General features: G+C 39.0%; 4 protein-coding genes across 5 annotated transcripts; 2 read left to right on the top strand and 2 right to left on the bottom strand.

Annotated features, from left to right (window-relative positions):
• Window positions 1–226: 226 nt before the first annotated feature.
• ube2g1b (ubiquitin-conjugating enzyme E2G 1b (UBC7 homolog, yeast)) lies at window positions 227–4698 on the top strand. Of its 2 annotated transcripts, none has more exons than XM_005735345.1 (6): window positions 227–459; window positions 839–941; window positions 1038–1135; window positions 3008–3186; window positions 3367–3473; window positions 3724–4698. In XM_005735345.1, exons 1-5 carry the CDS (start codon window positions 417–419, stop codon window positions 3460–3462), a joined length of 519 nt encoding a protein of 172 aa, XP_005735402.1. In that variant the 5' UTR covers window positions 227–416; the 3' UTR covers window positions 3463–3473; window positions 3724–4698. The 2 variants fall into 2 exon arrangements, with proteins under 2 accessions (XP_005735402.1, XP_005735403.1); XM_005735346.1 differs by having other exon boundaries at window positions 229–459; window positions 3363–3473.
• A 64-nt stretch (window positions 4699–4762) lies between these two features.
• arpc3 (actin related protein 2/3 complex, subunit 3) lies at window positions 4763–7990 on the bottom strand. The gene is made up of 7 exons (XM_005735344.1): window positions 7858–7990; window positions 7398–7497; window positions 6750–6826; window positions 6254–6322; window positions 5993–6119; window positions 5393–5487; window positions 4763–4997 (listed from the first exon to the last, which is right to left on the bottom strand). Exons 1-7 carry the CDS (start codon window positions 7861–7863, stop codon window positions 4935–4937), a joined length of 537 nt encoding a protein of 178 aa, XP_005735401.1. The 5' UTR covers window positions 7864–7990; the 3' UTR covers window positions 4763–4934.
• Window positions 7991–8158: 168 nt separating this feature from the next.
• gpn3 (GPN-loop GTPase 3) lies at window positions 8159–11444 on the bottom strand. The gene is made up of 8 exons (XM_005735343.1): window positions 11237–11444; window positions 10991–11099; window positions 10643–10810; window positions 9349–9473; window positions 9112–9227; window positions 8823–8919; window positions 8586–8714; window positions 8159–8401 (listed from the first exon to the last, which is right to left on the bottom strand). Exons 1-8 carry the CDS (start codon window positions 11282–11284, stop codon window positions 8336–8338), a joined length of 858 nt encoding a protein of 285 aa, XP_005735400.1. The 5' UTR covers window positions 11285–11444; the 3' UTR covers window positions 8159–8335.
• Window positions 11445–11824: 380 nt separating this feature from the next.
• rnf170 (ring finger protein 170) lies at window positions 11825–16896 on the top strand. Its single transcript, XM_005735342.1, has 7 exons — window positions 11825–12056; window positions 12723–12886; window positions 13186–13261; window positions 13747–13861; window positions 14107–14180; window positions 15634–15765; window positions 16171–16896. The coding sequence occupies exons 2-7, from the start codon at window positions 12747–12749 to the stop codon at window positions 16438–16440; spliced, it is 807 nt and encodes a 268-aa protein (XP_005735399.1). The 5' UTR covers window positions 11825–12056; window positions 12723–12746; the 3' UTR covers window positions 16441–16896.
• Window positions 16897–17770: the final 874 nt, after the last annotated feature.

Genomic DNA, 17770 nt, shown 5'->3' with positions numbered 1-17770 from the left:
AATTTGAGGTAAAATGATAGTTTTTTTTTAAGCTAGCAGATAACAGAGGGGTTTTTTTGGGGGGTTTTTTAATGCACGGCATTTGGCTGTTTAACTGTCAATACATGTGCACATGATTTAATTTACGTTACATTTTTTCTAAAACCCAGTTGTATTTTTATTCGATTTAATTAAATATTTTAGCACAGTTTTAGCTTAGTTTTACCCTGACATTTGTGGTATGCTATGGGGAGGAAGATTTGCCTGAGAGATCTGACTCAGGGTAAAAATGGCTCACTACTTCCTCAGACCACTTTTTTTATAAGTCACTGACGGCGCTGTCTGAGAGAGAAGAAACGTGGACGGTGTAGTTTAAATCGTTTCCACGGCTTTAGTTTGTGTTAGTTACTTCTTACTCGAAAACATACATTTGTAAAATGACGGGACAGTCTTCGTTGTTATTGCGTAAACAATTATCAGGTAAGTTAGCTAACTGTTGCTGCTAAGTCTGTGGACACTAGCATTTCACTTTGTTTTATTGTCAGTCACAAGTGAGAAGCAGACGTGTTTCGTTTGGTTGTTGTTTAGTAGTAGCAGTGTTTGTCATATGTGACCTGTGTGTTTTATATATAAAAGCTTGAAAATGTAGTTGTAATGCACGTGTCGCGCGTAGATAGCGTGTCACACAGCTGTTAGCGGACATATGACTAAGGCTAGCTGCTATTGCTCAACAGCTACTATTTAAAAGTCAGTATACCCCCATTCATTACATGTGCTTACTCTCTCCATGTCTACTTGATGTTATTCGAAACACACAGTGTGGTGAGTTTAAACACGTTTGATCACTTTGAATCTGCAGAACTGATCAAGAACCCAGTGGACGGCTTTTCTGCCGGGCTCGTGGACGATGATAACATCTATCAATGGGAAGTGGTCGTTATTGGACCTCAAGACACATTATAGTGAGTGATTCTTGTTTATTGATCTTAACTAATGGATTTATATCCATCTGAAGCTAAAGCTGGTCTTGTTAACACCATCCTTTTTCTTATTTTCAGTGAAGGAGGTTTCTTCAAAGCTATCTTAACATTTCCTCGCGACTATCCTTTGAAGCCTCCTAAGATGAAGTTCGCCACTGAAATCTGGCATCCAAATGGTAAGAGCAATCTCAGAACCTCTTCCTCTTTATGTATTCTACATCAAAGGATAGGAAATTAGCATTTTTCTTTGGGGGGGGGGGTGTCTTAAATTGTGGTTATGATTATGCAAACATTACTTCTAATCACAGCCAATGGCTTAGATGGTAATTTATATTATTAAAAAATACAAGAATTATGAGTTTTTAAAATATATAAGCCTTAGCTTAACACTCGGGTATGTACAGTAGTGCTGTGCAATACTGTAGATTTTGGTATTGATCAGATATGAAGCAAATACAGGGCCAGCATTGCCGATATCACTACCTTTACCCTATAAATGCAGCTTATATACCGGAGAGCAGCGTGTGTGATTTACAAGATTAATCATCATCATTTTGCAATTTCTGAACACATTTTAATGACCACTAAATCACAGTGAAAACACCTGATGTGGCTGTCCAACACTGGACTGGAAGACCTACATAAAAAAAAAAAAGATGTTTACTTTGCTCCCAAAACACAGATGGGAAAGTAGCAACTGTTTGCTTCTGTGACATGCCAGCATGCCCTGAGCAAAGCAAGAGGCAAACTGTGTATTATAACTACTTGTAGTAATCATTTAGCTTTAGGTGTTTTTAGTTGTTTGGTTTGCATTCCCAGCATTAAATCAGACTCGATCTCAGTGGGTGTTGGTCTCCGCCAAGGCTTTTATTTGTCACAGACTCGTTTTATGGGGAGAATTTCTAGACACAGCTAATTGACGGAGGATATCGGGTCTTTTGTCTCAGCTTCTTGCAGATGATGTGGTTTTGTTGGCTACATTGAGAAATGACTTTCAGGTTACACCCGAGTGGTTTGCAGTCGAGATGAGAATCAGCACCTCTAGGTCTGAGGCCACGGTTCACAGCTGGAAGAGAGTGCCCACTCTGGGTAGGGGACAAGTTGCTGCACCAAGTCGAGGAGTTCAAGTATATCTGGGTTTTGTTCTCAAGAGAGGGGAGTTGGGAAAGTGACAGGCAGATTGGTGCAGTCTTGGCAGCAGTGTGGGTGCTGTACTGGTCTGTTGTGGTGAGGAGACTAGTGTAAAAGTGAGTCTGTCTGTTTACTGACTGATCTATGTCCTTACTCTCACCTGTGGTCACAAGCTCTGAGTAGTGACTGAAAGAATAAGATCACAAGTGCAAGTGATGGAAATGAGTTTTCTCCGAATGGTGTCATCTTTCAGCCTTAGAAATGGAGTGAGGACCTCAGAGTAGAGCTGCTATTCTCTTCCAGGATGTCTCCTTTGCCCGTTCTAGGTGACATGTTTTGGGTCCCAGGGCTGATTCAATACACGCTAGACAGATTATGTCTCTCAGCTGGCTGATTGGTTTCATCATATATACATAACACAATTAATATTTAGTTGAAATGATTGAAATTGAGTGATACCAGAGTGAAGGAATGGTAAATCTGCTTTTTAAGTAATAATGTGGATTGTACTTGGGACAAAAACTAATTATATTTATAATTAAATTACTCAAATTTTAATTTTATAAAATAAATAAATTGTGAATCTGGAAAAAATTCTTTAAATGACATTAAATACATAACCAATAACACTTTAAGAAGAAACATGTTTTGCTTTTATTATCATTATTTTGCTATTATGATTGCTTCTTCAGTTGGTAGTCTGTGTATGTTAACTATATCAGTAGGGTGAGGATCGATAGATCCATCAATCGTGTACTTTTAAGTGGTATGACGTGAGCCACTTTTACCACAAGTGGTATGGAATAAGCCTATACCACACCACTTGTGGTAAAAGTCCCTTAATGAGCTTTTACCTTTTATTTTATATCTGCAGCACTGTAACAGTCTGTTTATTTTCCTGTTTTCTTTTATGCCAGTGGCAAAAAATGGTGAAGTTTGCATTTCCATTCTGCACGAACCTGGTGAGGACAAGTACGGCTACGAGAAGCCTGAGGAGCGCTGGCTACCGATCCATACAGTGGAGACCATCATGATCAGTGTCATCTCCATGCTGGCAGATCCCAATGTAGATTCTCCTGCCAATGTGGATGCAGCTGTAAGTGCTCATGTTCTCCGCTAGCTTCAGACAACGTGTAAGCTCTAAGAGAAATGAAGTAAACGTGTTACAGGCATCTCTGATTTGTGCAGCTTGTGTGGCCAAGATGTAGAAACAAGAAGTGATGGAGGGAGTAAATGACACTGTATACAATCACTGTCTATTATACCCGGCAGAAAGAGTGGAGAGAAGATCCTACAGGAATTTTTAAGAAAAAGGTGGCGCGTTGTGTACGGAAAAGCCAAGACACTGCTTTTGACTAAGGCGTCAGTCTGATCATCAGTTCTGTAAGTACAATCACCCAGATTTAACCTCTTCACATCTGCTAGGCTGCCTTTGAGCAAGTTTGGCATTAGCTGCATTTTAAGTAATGACAAGAAGAAGCTTTATTGTTCATGCATTACAAATTTTGTGTTTTTGTTTTGTTAGTTTGTTTGATTTTTAGAGCCCTCTGAATTCACAGCCTTCTACCATAGTGATTTACTTCCTTATGAAACTAGAACAGAAACTGAAATGTTTATTTTTTTTCTTGGGTAGGAGCTGGATGTGGATTGCCCGTTGAGGGAGATGGCTGGCAGATCTTTGCAACTTTTTGCCAGTGAAGAAACTTCTTCATGAATATTGCTGAACAGCAGTAACATCAATGCTGCAGTTTTATATCATTACCACTTTATCAGCATTTCACTAGCAGGATATGTGCAGCCTTTTTGTGTGGCTTGCATACTTATGGAATTTGACAGTACACTGCTCCTATTTTGTTTTTTTTTCCCCAAAGTAAATGTATTAACATAATATTTAGGATGATTTCCATAATTTAAGTAGTGTAATGTTAAATTCTGTGTATGGGGGAAAAAAATCATTAGATTTTGGAGAAGGCACCAGGATAAATGCACCTTCTCTAAAGCTTGTTTATATTAATCTATTTATTTGTAGTGAAGCTGTTGCGTGTCGACTGCTCGAGTTATTTTTTTTCCTTCAATTTGCAACACTGAGCCACTCATTTCACTATATATGCAGTTTTTCATTAATCGCAGTCATTGATCAGATGGAAATCTAGAAACACATCTTCCTCTTTCTCAGGTGCTTCTTCTTTCCTTTGTTGGTGAACTTGAACACTGCCTTAACTTCAGCAAGGACTGCATTTAAGAGCCTTTTTTTTTAACTTAAGGAAAAAAGGTGTCTCATACAAACCAAAGAGAAACCGTGATTTTAATTATTATTTTTTTAAATTAACAGACTTTCTTCCTATCCTTGTGATTGCATATGTAGAGTAAATGTATTCTCTCATTCCTATGGAAGAGGTCACAGGTCAGCAGTTATTTTAATACCTCTTACAGAAGTTTATATGTAACAGCTTTTTTTTTTTTATGGTTACAATAGCATGGATACGTCAAATGAAATAGTTGTATTGATATAAGTGTGAATAAAGTCGTGCAGATACTGTTCTTTCTGTAGAAACCTTTTCTTCCCTCCGCTGTACACCAACACATCCTTAAACAGACCTCAAGTCACTGAAGTTTTCCTTCACACCTAGTGGCACATTTGGTTAAAAGCTAAACGGCAATAACTGCACTAGTTTCGCGTCTCCATAATTGCTTTATTGAATTAAGCACCAGCTCAATATAATCAACAAGTGAAGACATGCTTGAACATAAACTGTATAAAATCTTAACACAAAAGCAGACCCTCCTTTACTACCCCACCCAAAAATCCATCTTGCAAGTGTAGAAAACTGCAGTCCTAGTTGCTCACTGTCCAGGGGCTGACAGGCTTTTGTTCATGAACTGCTTCTTGACGAAGCAAACCCACCACTGAAAGAAGAAAAAGTTGGTAAACTTTTCAGTCAAAAGGACACGTTTCAGTGTTAACTGCTGAAACCTGCACATTTAGATTGTAGAAAGCAGCTTAAATCTAGCATTTGAGCCTGTATCCCTCCTGGGTTAGCTGTGTGGTGACCTAGATTTGATATTAAGTTGTATAAATCAGATAAAGGAGGCAGGAAATCAAGACAGGAACAACAGTTAATTTTCGTTCGTCTCTGATCCAAATATGAGCTATGCAAGTTCTTTTCTGTATTGCAACTTAAATCCTACTGGATGCATCAGACACAGTAATTAAGGAACAAGGGGTGCATTAGCCCTGAGACATTTCCCTTGTCATGTTCACAGACCGCAACAGCCAATCACTTTGGACATGCCAGACTTACCTTGCTGGGTTTATCTGTCTGGGGGTCAAACACACGATCGCATAGCCTCAAGCCAGTCTCCTGTCGGAGCTGCTGGAGGTAGGCCCTCATAGTCTCTAAAGAAGGATGAAGAGCAAATATTAACTACTGTTTAACAGCAGGAAGGCATGGCTTTAGTAGTCGACCTTCCACATAATATACTGTACAAAAAAAAAAGATCCAGGCATTTAGATTTAGGAGTAAGATTGCTGTAAAAGATCTGAGAGGATTCACTTGGATATGGAGTTCAGTAAAATAACTCGATATTTTCAGGAGTTTTTAAATAGGGTGGAATTCCATTAGTTTCATGTGTAACAGTTGGTACTTTATAAATGATAATCACACAAGTATAAAACAACCTTTTCAGCCCCAGACCCCTAAAGCTTAAAGGTCAGCATTTCTATTTTTGGCTTGAAATATAAGAGGTGTACAAAGGAACCAGTCTAATTCAGAGTCAGGGAATTGAAACAACATAACCAGTTGGTATAAATATGGTGAAATGTCAAGTTTGTTTTTACTTATTTACTGATAAACACCCTAAGGCAGACAAACATGTACTAATCCTAGCTTGTGGCTTCTTACCTTCCTCTTGCTTGTTTGCAGGTTTGACATACATAGCATTAAGGGGGAAGCCAGGTTCTCCAGGAATGGGAAAGTTTGTGATGCCCAGAGTGTACATCTCCTTTTCTCCCTGGCTCCTGGAGCTGCACTGTAGAGCCACATATCCCAATGGAAATAGTTTGATTATGTTTTCTGGTCACCTACTTGAATATATATATTTAAGTAGCTCATTGCTACAAGTGATGAAACTGCATTAAGCCCTTTGTGGGGCTTTCAATTTACCTTCTGTAGTTTCTTTAGGCATTCAGAAATATAGAGTGTGACATAGATCAGTGTCCTGTCTGCCTCATTCTGAAAGAAACATGTACACACACATTTTTGAAAAATTTATATAAAGCATTGAGGTTACTGTAATTTGTAGTAGTTAGGTCTCAGAATTGAACAGCCTAAACCATGCAAACTATGAAAAGATTGCATTGTTTGCAATCACAGGAAGAGGCAAGCCAGGGCATGTGGAAAAACCAAGTGCTCAGCTGCTCCAGAGAGAGTAAGAGAAAACATAGAGGAAAAGGGGCACCAGTGAGGTGCATACCTGCCTCCTTATTCAAATAAAACGTATTAAGCTACTTTAAAAAAAAATAATAAAATAAATTATATGTTGATACAATGGTGGGGGCACAAATACAGCAAAACCGCCCTAAGGTTTATGACTATTTTGGTCTCCTTAAACATGGAGCACATGCAATCAAAACAGTGCAAATGTCAATGAATTGCTTACCTTGATTTCATAGTTCTTGAAGAAAACATTGGCCTTGAAGTAGTAGATAGCCTCGTCAATAATATCAGAATCTACGCCTAAAATTTAAAAAAGCAAAGAAGAAATCAACAAATTTACGGCTCTAAATTCAGTATTTGTGCATGTGCATATGTATGTGTCACTGTTAAAATGTTATTTCCCGTTTTGGCCATGCAGGCCTTTTTGCTACCAGCAGAGCTCCATTCTTGATTTATGAGCTGCTAACAAGCAACTAGAATCACCCAATCACAAAATATAATAACTTTATTATTCAATAGCACTGAACCTGTCAAACCCACAACACCATGGAAGACTGAAATGAACCTTTAGGTGGAGTAGACACTACAAAATGCACCGTTTTATTACAGAAGTGCTCATAGACTCTAATGAAGAAGTTAGAAGTTGAGGATGAGCTTTTTACACCATATAAGGAAGTGTATCTGATGCATGTATCAGGAAATACAGTAGGGGTCATAACAAGATACAACCCATTGCCTAAAAATGACTTAACCAAATCAAAAAACACTACTATAGACTTCACTACAATTGATGTGCGTTATGTGAAGGACATTATCGAGTAAAATATACTCGATAAATATTACACAAGTAAAATATATCGCATAGCCTTACCGTCTCCTCTGGCTGGTCCTTTAAACTGAGTTTTGACGGGGAGCAAAGCCATGTTCCCCACCAGCCTCGTTTCGGTGGCCATCAGGTTTGAGTGATACGCCTGAAAAATATTAAAAGAAAAAGTTGCTGTGACCTGATATCTTTGGGAACATTTCTGCCAGATAGCATCATTGCTACTATGCTAGCCTGGTTTAATAGTTATGTTATCGTAGAACCAAATAATAAGAAGTAGTATAGGCAGCGTGCTAAAACCTATTTGCAACAAAGCATCAAACGCGAATTTGCGCTTTCGTTAAATTGCGACCCAAATGGTTAGGTAATTAGCGAACTATGCTAACGTTAACTCGGAGGCCCCTTTTTTCCTACTCAGTGGGATTTCAGCGCAATATTTTTGCTCTAAACCTAGCAGTAAAGTTCTCTGCTCGTCAATAATAGTGTGTTCCTTCTTATTTTTACTCACCGGCATGTTGAATGATAAATATCAGTCCAACTGCTCAGCGACAGAAATATTCCAACACTTGCAAGATGCTGCTTCCGTGCTGTCCCACCCTTCGGCTTTACAGGAAGTGGCCACGTGTCATGTGGCGTATCAACCAGCCGGGGGCGCTAAATAAACACTTTGCATCACACGGGCGGCAAAACGTGTATTTTGCGTTGCATTTTATTCAAAAAAATATAATAGCAATATTTTTTAATAACTGCTACGCATTTAAATGCATCAAACCACTGTTTTAAAATATACTTTTAAATGAATAGCTTCATTTTCATCAAAACAAACAAAAAAACAAGAACCATGAAACATTATTTATGATATCCACAATCTTCTTCACGTGTCCATTTCTCAGTATCCATCCAGTTACAACAAACAGTCCGATTGGAACTCCTTTGCCAGTCTTGCTACACAAAGTCTGTATTTGCAGGATTGGCCGTACTCCACCTCAGCTGTTCGCTTTGTCTTGAAAAATGTCGTCATAATTTAGGTTAGCAGGCTGTTCCTCAACCTCCTGTAGGAAAACAAGGTACAGAACAAAAAAAAAATGGTTGATCATGAAAAGCTATATAATGCATCTCATACACACACACATATTGTATATTTATTATTTATTATATAAATATATATTTATTATATATATTTATTTTTTTCCAGTTGTGTTCAGTTGGGGTGGGTGGGTTATGCTGTTTCTTCACCTTTGGCTCCTTAAACTCCAGGTCCTCTCCGTACTGTATTGAGAAGTCAATGTGTTGCAGTACTATGTTAATACCTTCTTCATCAGTGCGGTCAAAAGGGAGGAATCTTACTATACTGTAGTCATCAATCTAGATACACAAACAGATACTGTCTCATTAAAAACAGACAAATATATTAATAAAAATATCAATCTGGTCATAAACATGATGCAGTACCAAATCAAGGCCTTTACTTACGAGACCACAAATAGCTTTGGTTAGCTTCTTGAACTTTTTGCTTCTGATTGTGTTGGAGCCGTCTTCCATCATTGAGTACATGTCCGGGTCCAGGTATCTTTATAAAAAAAAAAAAATGCAATGCATAAAAATGTAAGCAAATTAAAACTAAGAATTGTGTCTTCAAACATGTTCAGGTTTTGAATAACATGAAAAGAAAACATTAATCTAGTCCAAGTACAGACGACAAAGGGAATTACTTTTGTAGATTTTGTGTGCACTTAACATTGTCAATTCATATGAAACTTACTTTTCAATCTCCTTCTTTGCTTTGGGGCTAAGCAGATCCATTTTTGTCATGATGTTTACCTGAGGAATCTCTAATGACACCATAGCACTGAGGGCAGCCATGACTCCAGAGATAAACTACAGTAGGAGACAAGTAAAAGGTGTGCTGTCACTATTACATTATGTTTGTGTTTGTACAGAAATGAAGTTAAAAAAGGAAAATCAAATAAATCAGAGGAAGACACTGTGAGACTGTTACCTTAAAAGACTCCACCATGAACTGCGAGTCAACAAGGAAAACTCCACAAACCCGAAACTCCCACTGCTGGAGCTGCTCCACCAGCTGCTTCATTACAGGAAGGTGTGTGTACAGCTCAATCTGCCCTGTAAAGAGAAGCCACGCTTCACACCAGTTCTATGAGGCACACACGGACAACCACTTTTCCAACGATAACATACCTTGTTCCAAGACTTAAATAATGATATACACACTCATCTGCCAATTCAATAGGTTTGTTACTCTCTAATGGCAGCAGCTCAACTACATTTAAGCATACAGACACGTTCAATATGCTGAAGTTTAAAGCAAGCATCAGAAAAGGGAAATATGGTATGGTTATTGATGCCAGACGGGCTGGTCTGAGTATTTCTGAAACTGATCTGCTGGGATTTTCCCCAAACAGCCATCAACAACCATCCGTAGGGTTTACAGACAACAGTCCAGAAAACAAAAAAAAGAGCGCCACTTCTCTGGGTGAGAATTCTTGTTCATGTATGAGGAGAAAGACCAGACTGTTTAAAGCTAATATGAAGGCAAGAGTAAACTCATATTCATTACAACCTAGGTTTACAGAAGAACATCTCTGAATGCACAACATGTTGAACCTTGAATCGGATAGGCTACAGCAGCAGAACACCACACCAGGTGCCACTACTGTCAAGTATGACCAGGAAACTGAGGCTATAATTTGCAAAGGTTCAAGAAAACATAATTAAACCCCACAGCCTACCTGAGTATTGCTGCTGACTACCTTATGATCACAGTAAACCCATCTTCTGACTGTTGCTTCTAGTAGGATAATTTGTCATACTACAAAGCTCAAAATCATCTCAAACTATGTCTCGCTGCATGCTCAATCATCCAGGTAATGAAATCCCAAAACATTGATCCTGTCCATCAAAACCATAGCACTTTCAGTGGGAGAAACATTATATCACTCATCCAAGTGCCTTCTTCAGTCTCAGATGGCCAAAATCAACGTTTTGGCATCTCAAACAAACTGACAAATCTGCAGCAATTTTGTGATGCTATCGTGTCAGTATGGTCCAAAGTCTGTAAGGAATTCACCGTGTTGAATGTATGCCATAAGGAATTAAGGTAATTTTGAGGGTAAGTGGTCATGAGTGTAAATCTATTTTGGTGATTTTAACAAAATTAACAAATAACAGTGCCCAGGATATGTTGAATCCCATCCACACTCCAGCACAAACAACTGCACTGTGCTGAAGCTAATGGAAGTCTGGCTTCAACATACCCTCTTTGAAACATTTACCTGGACAGTCAAACAATATGTAGTCATCTTCCACGTGGCCCAGGCTTTCCTCCAGCCAATCAAAGTTGTTTGCGAAGTACTCCATGCAGAAAACCAGACCTCCGTTTGGGCCAAATCTTAAAGACTCGTCCTCCATCACGTCATCCACCTGAATAAGCTCACGAATGTCTGAGAGCAAACATAATAAAGTTACCATGTGGGTTGTGTAAAATAACTCCTATATGCTAAATACTAAAGCAAGAATTAATGTTAGAGCCTAATTAAAAGCCATTTATCAGGGTTAATCGTATCCTCCTCTCTTCTATGGACACTACTATGTCATATAAACTAAAACTATGCTGCATTTACCTGCCATGACAGGGTAATCAAAGTGCTCAGCTGCTGGGTCCAAATTGACCACCTGAACCGAACGGTTTAAGGTCTCTGAATGCTGGACCATGGTGGAGCAGTAGGTACTCTGAAATGAAAATGAACTCCAGTAAACAAAAAGCAGATGCAGTCTGTGTTGAACACAAGACAACCTCATGCCTTAGCATTAGCCGAATAGCACAACAAGGTATTTCAACAAGTTTAACTGAATGAGTGATAACTTACCTTACCGCTACCCGCGGGACCCATCACTAGCTGTGCATAACGAGGCATTGTGCCTCAGTTAAAGAGAGCTGTGTAAAACTGGGTCCTTTTTGTCGCCAAAAGTAGCTTTGTAGAACTGTTCGTAATATTGGTGCACTAGCGGTGGTGGTGCTTGTGCTTCTTCTTCTCCTTCTTTTTCTTCTTCGTCTTCTTGTAAGAAACATCTACATTGTATTAGCACTTCTGCCACCTATTGGTCAAAGCGTGGTTAACAAGCTTGGATCATTACTAAGAAATTTAATTGTTAAGTTATACACTATATGAAGACGTCTTTCTATTTAAGGTAAGACATTTCCGTCAGTAGAGACAGAATACAAGTCTCTCATAAATAATTAAGTTAAATAAACGTAGGAGAATACATACATTAAAAAGCTAAAACTATTTTTCTGAGCAGTTAAATAATTTCAGAAATTACTCTCTCTTTGTATAATATGTTTAATTTATGTAAAATAAAACAAAAAAAAATAATGGGATAAAGGATAAAGTACAAAGATAACGTCATTACTAAACACTAGGGGGCAGCATTCTGTCGTCGTAGCTTCTAACCTGCATACCTCTAAGAGAATAAGAAGGAAAGGAAGTCGTTGCAAACCGAAACATTACCATCGGCATGCCAAGCAAGAGCAACAACACGCAAGCGATTGCTCCTGGTCTCATAATTTGACTGAGCCTCTAAAATCTGTCATAATTGGGGGGGAAATGTCTCGATAGAGTGGATGGAGCGGATAGGTGAAGCTTTTGGAAAGAGCTTACCGACTGGAGGTGGACTTCTTATTATCAGGTGAGCTCTTTCATCATAGTCCGTCTTGCAAAACGTTTCAAATTACTTTGCACGTTACGTAAACAGTATTAGCTTCATTATGCTCTGTGCCACACTCTTCTGCTATAACTTAAGGCGGCCCTGCTAAGCCTGTCGTCAAAGAGTCGTTAAATGTCCCGTAAGAGCTCAGACTTAAAGAGAGAAGCTGTCCTTCTTTCACTGGTACATAAATAACTACAGGGCTCAATATTGTCTATGGTGGAGGAGCTTCCAAAAGCCACACACTGTCATTACCAACAGTAGCGGTGCTCATTAATGTGTTAAAAGCTAATCTACGCCAGCGCTAAACTTGGCAAGCGGGCGTTGCTAGCTGATAATAGCAACACAGTGAACGGAAGAATGCTACATGCAGGGACAAGTAGGCTAGTAGACTAGACATAAAGTGTCGCTAACCTATTTTTGTAACGTTTTGGTAAGAATGGACTGATCGCTGCTATTGCTAACAGGTCACTTAAATACAAGCCTTTAAGTTCGCAGCTTAATCCCGTAAACCCACAGATTTGTGGCATTCACAGACTTGGGAATACATTAGTGGAACCTCATAGTCCGTTAAATTATATAGCTTTTACTAACATTTAAAATTATAATTAGTGATCTTTTTTCTTCTTCTCCCCCTCTGTTTTCCAGAGTTGTAGGCTATGAGTGTGGGTGATGGAGGACGGTCAGCATGGGGACTTGGACTACTTGATCCAAGATGAGGACACTCTCATTGAAGGTGTCAGCAACCAGGTCTTATTTGTGGTGGTGCTCAGTGTCGCCTTCCTTGCAGGCCTCCTCACTCTCCTCTGCAGGTAAGCACTTGTTGTTTAATAAAAGGAAAGTGCCGTTTTCTTTTTCTTTGGATGACAGGTGTTCAGGACCGATAATATATGCATATATCTGAGGGTTGTAATCATGTAGAATATTGCACTTTAGGGCTACTCGTAACACTGATGATGAAGTTCATCAGTGTTACCGTTTCATTACTGTGTTCACAGGCAGTTAGTGTATTAAAACTTAGCTCACTGTCTTGGATTTGCATTGTCATGCTCTGTTTCATAGTTTACGCTGACAAACATCTGATTGCCAAATCATCCTTTGACATTTGCAGACAAGAGCAGCAAAATATTCATCCTGAGAATCAGGAGCATGTTAGAGCCGTCCGACAACAGCTCCAGACCGAGCAGGTAAAGACGCAAGCGCAGCTCTAGCCTTTTTAGCCCTACGTATTACTTGGAATCCTTTGAGTGGTTTGAAACATCGCCTGAACATTTCAAACTCAGAAAAGCAGAGTTTTGAGGATTATATTTTAATTTGGAGGATGTCATCCTTTACTAAAACTATTATTTTGTTGGTGTTTAATTTCTATGTTATCTTAAGAAAGCAACCTCTAAAATTTATATTTATATCTCTGAAATTTAAAAGAAGCAATTAGTTTTGGCTCTAGAACTGGCAAAAGTCCAGAAGAAGGAACTGAAAAGGTTTAAATTGTCAAGTCACAACAGGAAGTTGCAAAAGGGCTGATTATAGATAAATATTAATATTCTTTTACAGCTAGTAAATGGTTTATGTTTATTGTTCATTTGGAGGGAATGACTCTCAAAATTGTGCGCTCTGTTATAACAAATGTGCTAAACGTTTTAATTTGTATGCTTTTGATTTCATTTTGCAGGATGAAAATCCCCAGGCTGAAGCCAGGCAGCAGTATTACACAGACATGTCGTGTCCTGTATGTTTACAGCAGGCTGTTCTGCCTGTGGAAACCAATTGTGGACACCTTTTCTGTGGTGAGATTATTGTACTGATTTCAGTAATGTGCACTAAACAAAACAATATGATTTCATTCTTTTAATCGCTTATTTCATTACTAAAAAAGTAGTACAAAAAGTACAAAATTTCTACAAATGTTGACATTATTTGAAAATATGCACATCAAGGAAAACATCATTTGAAGTAAAAAAAAAAATTCTTTTTTCTTTTTTTTTTTGTGCTTTAGTTTTACTCATGTGCCATATCCTGTATTCTTACACAGGCTCCTGCATCATAGCCTACTGGAGGTACGGCACCTGGCTGGGAGCTATTAACTGCCCCATCTGCAGACAAATGGTGAGTCTTTCAGTACTTGTTAAAATGCACACTAGGGATATTCATAAGTTGCCAGCTGTTTTGTATTCATATCTTTGAATGCACAAAAATACCTTAATTCTTTTTAGGCGTTTAGCTACTGCCACAGTTGTTGGAAATGAGTGTTAAATGGAATAAGTGATGTGTCAGTCAGAGCGGTGCTGTGTGACCTGTCATTGCTCTACATATATATATATTACCACCCAGTTGATTTATAATATCAACTGGCCGATATAACTATAAATGAGTACATAAAAAGAAAAAAGAAAAACACATGGCAAATTTTGGGGAAAACTGTTATCTATGCCTCTAATGTTTCAGTAAAGGACTAGATGTTACAATCCCAGACAATGCATTGCTTTTAATGGAGAAAATCTTGAAGGATGGCTGTTATGAAGAAAGCAGCGCAGAAACTTTACCAGCAGCACACATCGTCGTGTGCCTTCTTTTACCCAAGCTAGCCTGCCATTTCCCCTGCTTAGGTTTAGGGATTAGAGATCTGATCTAAATTGTTAAATTTGCGACACATCGTCCGTAGTGGACCTTGGATTCATCGGGTGTTTCGGCCATTATCACTAGACTCCTCATCCAAGGAGGCCCTGCCAGGGTTGATCAGGCCCTGGAGTGTGTCAATGATTTATGTTAAAATTGTTTTTCTCTCCTTCTTTCTCCTGTTTAATTTTCTACAGTTTATTTTCTATCTATTCACTACAACTGAGAAATACTTACCTCTTTAGCATTTATGGAGCCTCATTTCTTCAAAGGGACAGAAAAGGTGACAGAGAGGAGTAAGACAAGTAAGATGAAATAAGATAGGAGAGAGCAGAGAGGAGAGCTGGAAGGAGGCGCCCGATCTGGCTTCCCACACCTCCCCGCTGGATCTGGCTGTGCGCTCTACCTCCCCACTGCCTACCAGAAAAGGGAAGAAGAGCAGAGGGGAGAAGAGTGGAATGTTTTTCATTCTTCTTTTTAGTTAGTACTACCATGAAGTTAACTGCACAGTCCCCAGGAGGCCCTGAGACAGCTGTAGCAGTCAACCAGCAAAACTTTTAATGTTATGTTTTACTCTTTCGACGCCCCCTGTTGAGGCAGGCCCGTGGTGGGTCTGCCTCATGCCAAGGATTGATCGTGGTGATCAATCCTTGGCATGTGTATCGCAGTTAGCTGACTGCCTTAGCTGCCCAAGTGATGTCAGCCCTTTGTAGCCATAGCCTGTGACTGGTCCTCTCAGCAGTGTTAGCTAATTCTCTTATAGCCTGCCGTTGTGCCTGTCCTCTGATCCCAATCTCTCTCAGCAGTTTTGCTGTTGTACTGGCAACAAAGCCCCCCCCAAAAAAAGTGTATATATGTCAACCGATGTATGTGATTATCATCAATATCAGTATTGGTATCCTTCTTAAAAATATCTTTATGTTTTTTTTTCTTTTAATTCCAGGTAACATTGCTCTTTCCACTATTTCATGAGCACGCTGGTCCTCAGAGGGTACAGGATGGGGAAGCTGAACCTCAGCTAATATTAAGAGATATCAATGATTACAACCGCAGGTTTTCCGGCCAGCCGAGATCTGTGAGTATTTCACAGTGATATTTATTTAGATTGGGGCTTTAAGTTCGAATATTCATTCTGTACAACCCAGAATATGGTTATATTTTAAGGGGGGGTGCTCATCTGATTGTGACCTGATCTGTCTCCTTTGGTCTTGGGAGCTGCGGACTTCTCCATTGTATAACTCCTTCTTTGTCTCTGTGAGTCATAGTCTGAAACCCAACAACAGTTATATTCTTGATACAAAAGTTAGGAAAGTTGTTAAAGAAGTGGATGTTTGCTCTCTCTGCAAGTCTATCATGGGAGACATGCGAAAGAGAGGGGTTTAAAATTTGCAGCCATCCATGAAATGGCCGATATGATACTACCTTAAATGAGATAAACGTGAGTTATTATTGACAACTTTGTTTCTGTGGTTTACCTCAGTTTATGGACAGGCTGCGGGATGTGCCCACTCTGCTTCGTCACGCCTTTAGAGAGATGTTTACTGTGGGTGGCCTCTTCTGGATGTTCAGGATTCGAATTCTTCTCTGCCTCATTGGGGCAATCACCTACCTGGCCTCTCCGCTCGACATCCTTCCCGAAGCGCTCTTTGGTCTTCTGGGATTCATGGACGATTTCTTTGTAATCCTACTTCTCTTTGTGTACATCTCTATCATGTACAGAGAGGTGGTTACTCAGAGACTGAACGGCTAGGCCTTCTCAAAAGCCTCGGGAAGAGTGAAGTCAACATCTGAGGACGTGCAAAAAAACGGAATAAATGTTCAAAGAGCAGTTAGTCGATAATACAGATTTTGCTCTCTCACTCTCTCTCTCTCTCTCTCTGAAGCCTTGGATGTTATTTTATCACAGGAGATGGGTTAGCAAAAAAAAGTACTCTCAATATTGACTCTGTATATAGAATTTACCATTCAAGATTCTAAGGTCATATGAGTCAGTACCAACAGAAGCAGAATATAAGGATGCAATGTAAAAATCTACTTGGAGTCAGGCACTGAGGTCAGTCAGGAAAGTCTTTCTTGCCTGTCAGTTTCCAACCTTAACTAAATAGTCAACAGTGCCATGAACGGGCATTTGGTTAATGTGTATGTCATCATTATGGAGACAATCGTGTAAAACTGTAATGTCTTTATTAAATGGATTTAAAGTCAACAGTCTACATTTGGGTTGTCAGTTGACAAGCAAAGGTGTGTTACAAGAACCCTGTTAATGGGGTTATTAGAACCTGCTTTATTCACTTATAGTTACGCCCATATTTCAGTGATCTGTAACCTGCATAACCATGACTTGAAACCAATGTTTGTGTCAAAATCACTGAAGTGTTTCACCTGGAAACGTCTAGATTTATTCATCCATTCTAACATGCTTCAAACTTTCCTGGGCTTACCCACGTGAAAATATAGTGAACAACACCAACCAGTCTGATGATGATTTCTCAGTTAGAGATGACTTTGTTTTTCAAGAAAAGAAAGAACTGATTAAAGTTCATTTTTAATCATCAGCTCACTCAAGTAATGAATGTTAATGTCATCATGTTTCAATGTTCAAAGATTATTTTAAGGATTTTTTTTTTCTTCACATTTCAGGATCTTAATCAGTTTGTCAGTGTCAGTTCAGCTTCACGCACTACAGAGCTTTTCAGAACGTCAGAGTCTCTCAATCTGTCAGATTTTGAAATGTATTAAAGTCTTATTTATGTTCAAATTAAATTAAGGTTCTATACAAAATGTGTTTTACTGAGGATATAAATAAATGAGGGATTACCAAACTGTTCAAGTGTAAATCCAGCTTGAACTTTTGACTGGTGCACAGTAAATATCTCCACCTCAACTTCTTTTATTTTTTTTTTAGTTGTGATTACTTAAATAGGTAGTGTTGTCTAGTGGAGCCAGAGAGGGAGACTTCATTATCTGCCCTTTTCCCTCAAAGTTACTGTGTAACCATGGTTACTTTTTGAGCAATGAGTCCAGGCTATTTGGTTTCTGGGGATTCAAGCCAATGTTTGATAAGCTTGTCATGGTAGGCA

This window comes from Pundamilia nyererei, unplaced genomic scaffold, assembly GCF_000239375.1.
Source record: "Pundamilia nyererei isolate P.nyererei 1_Seehausen unplaced genomic scaffold, PunNye1.0 scaffold00063, whole genome shotgun sequence".
Taxonomy (NCBI): domain Eukaryota; kingdom Metazoa; phylum Chordata; class Actinopteri; order Cichliformes; family Cichlidae; genus Pundamilia; species Pundamilia nyererei.
The sequence above is the reverse complement of the archived record's forward strand: the minus strand, read 5'-3'. Positions and strand labels throughout refer to the sequence as shown.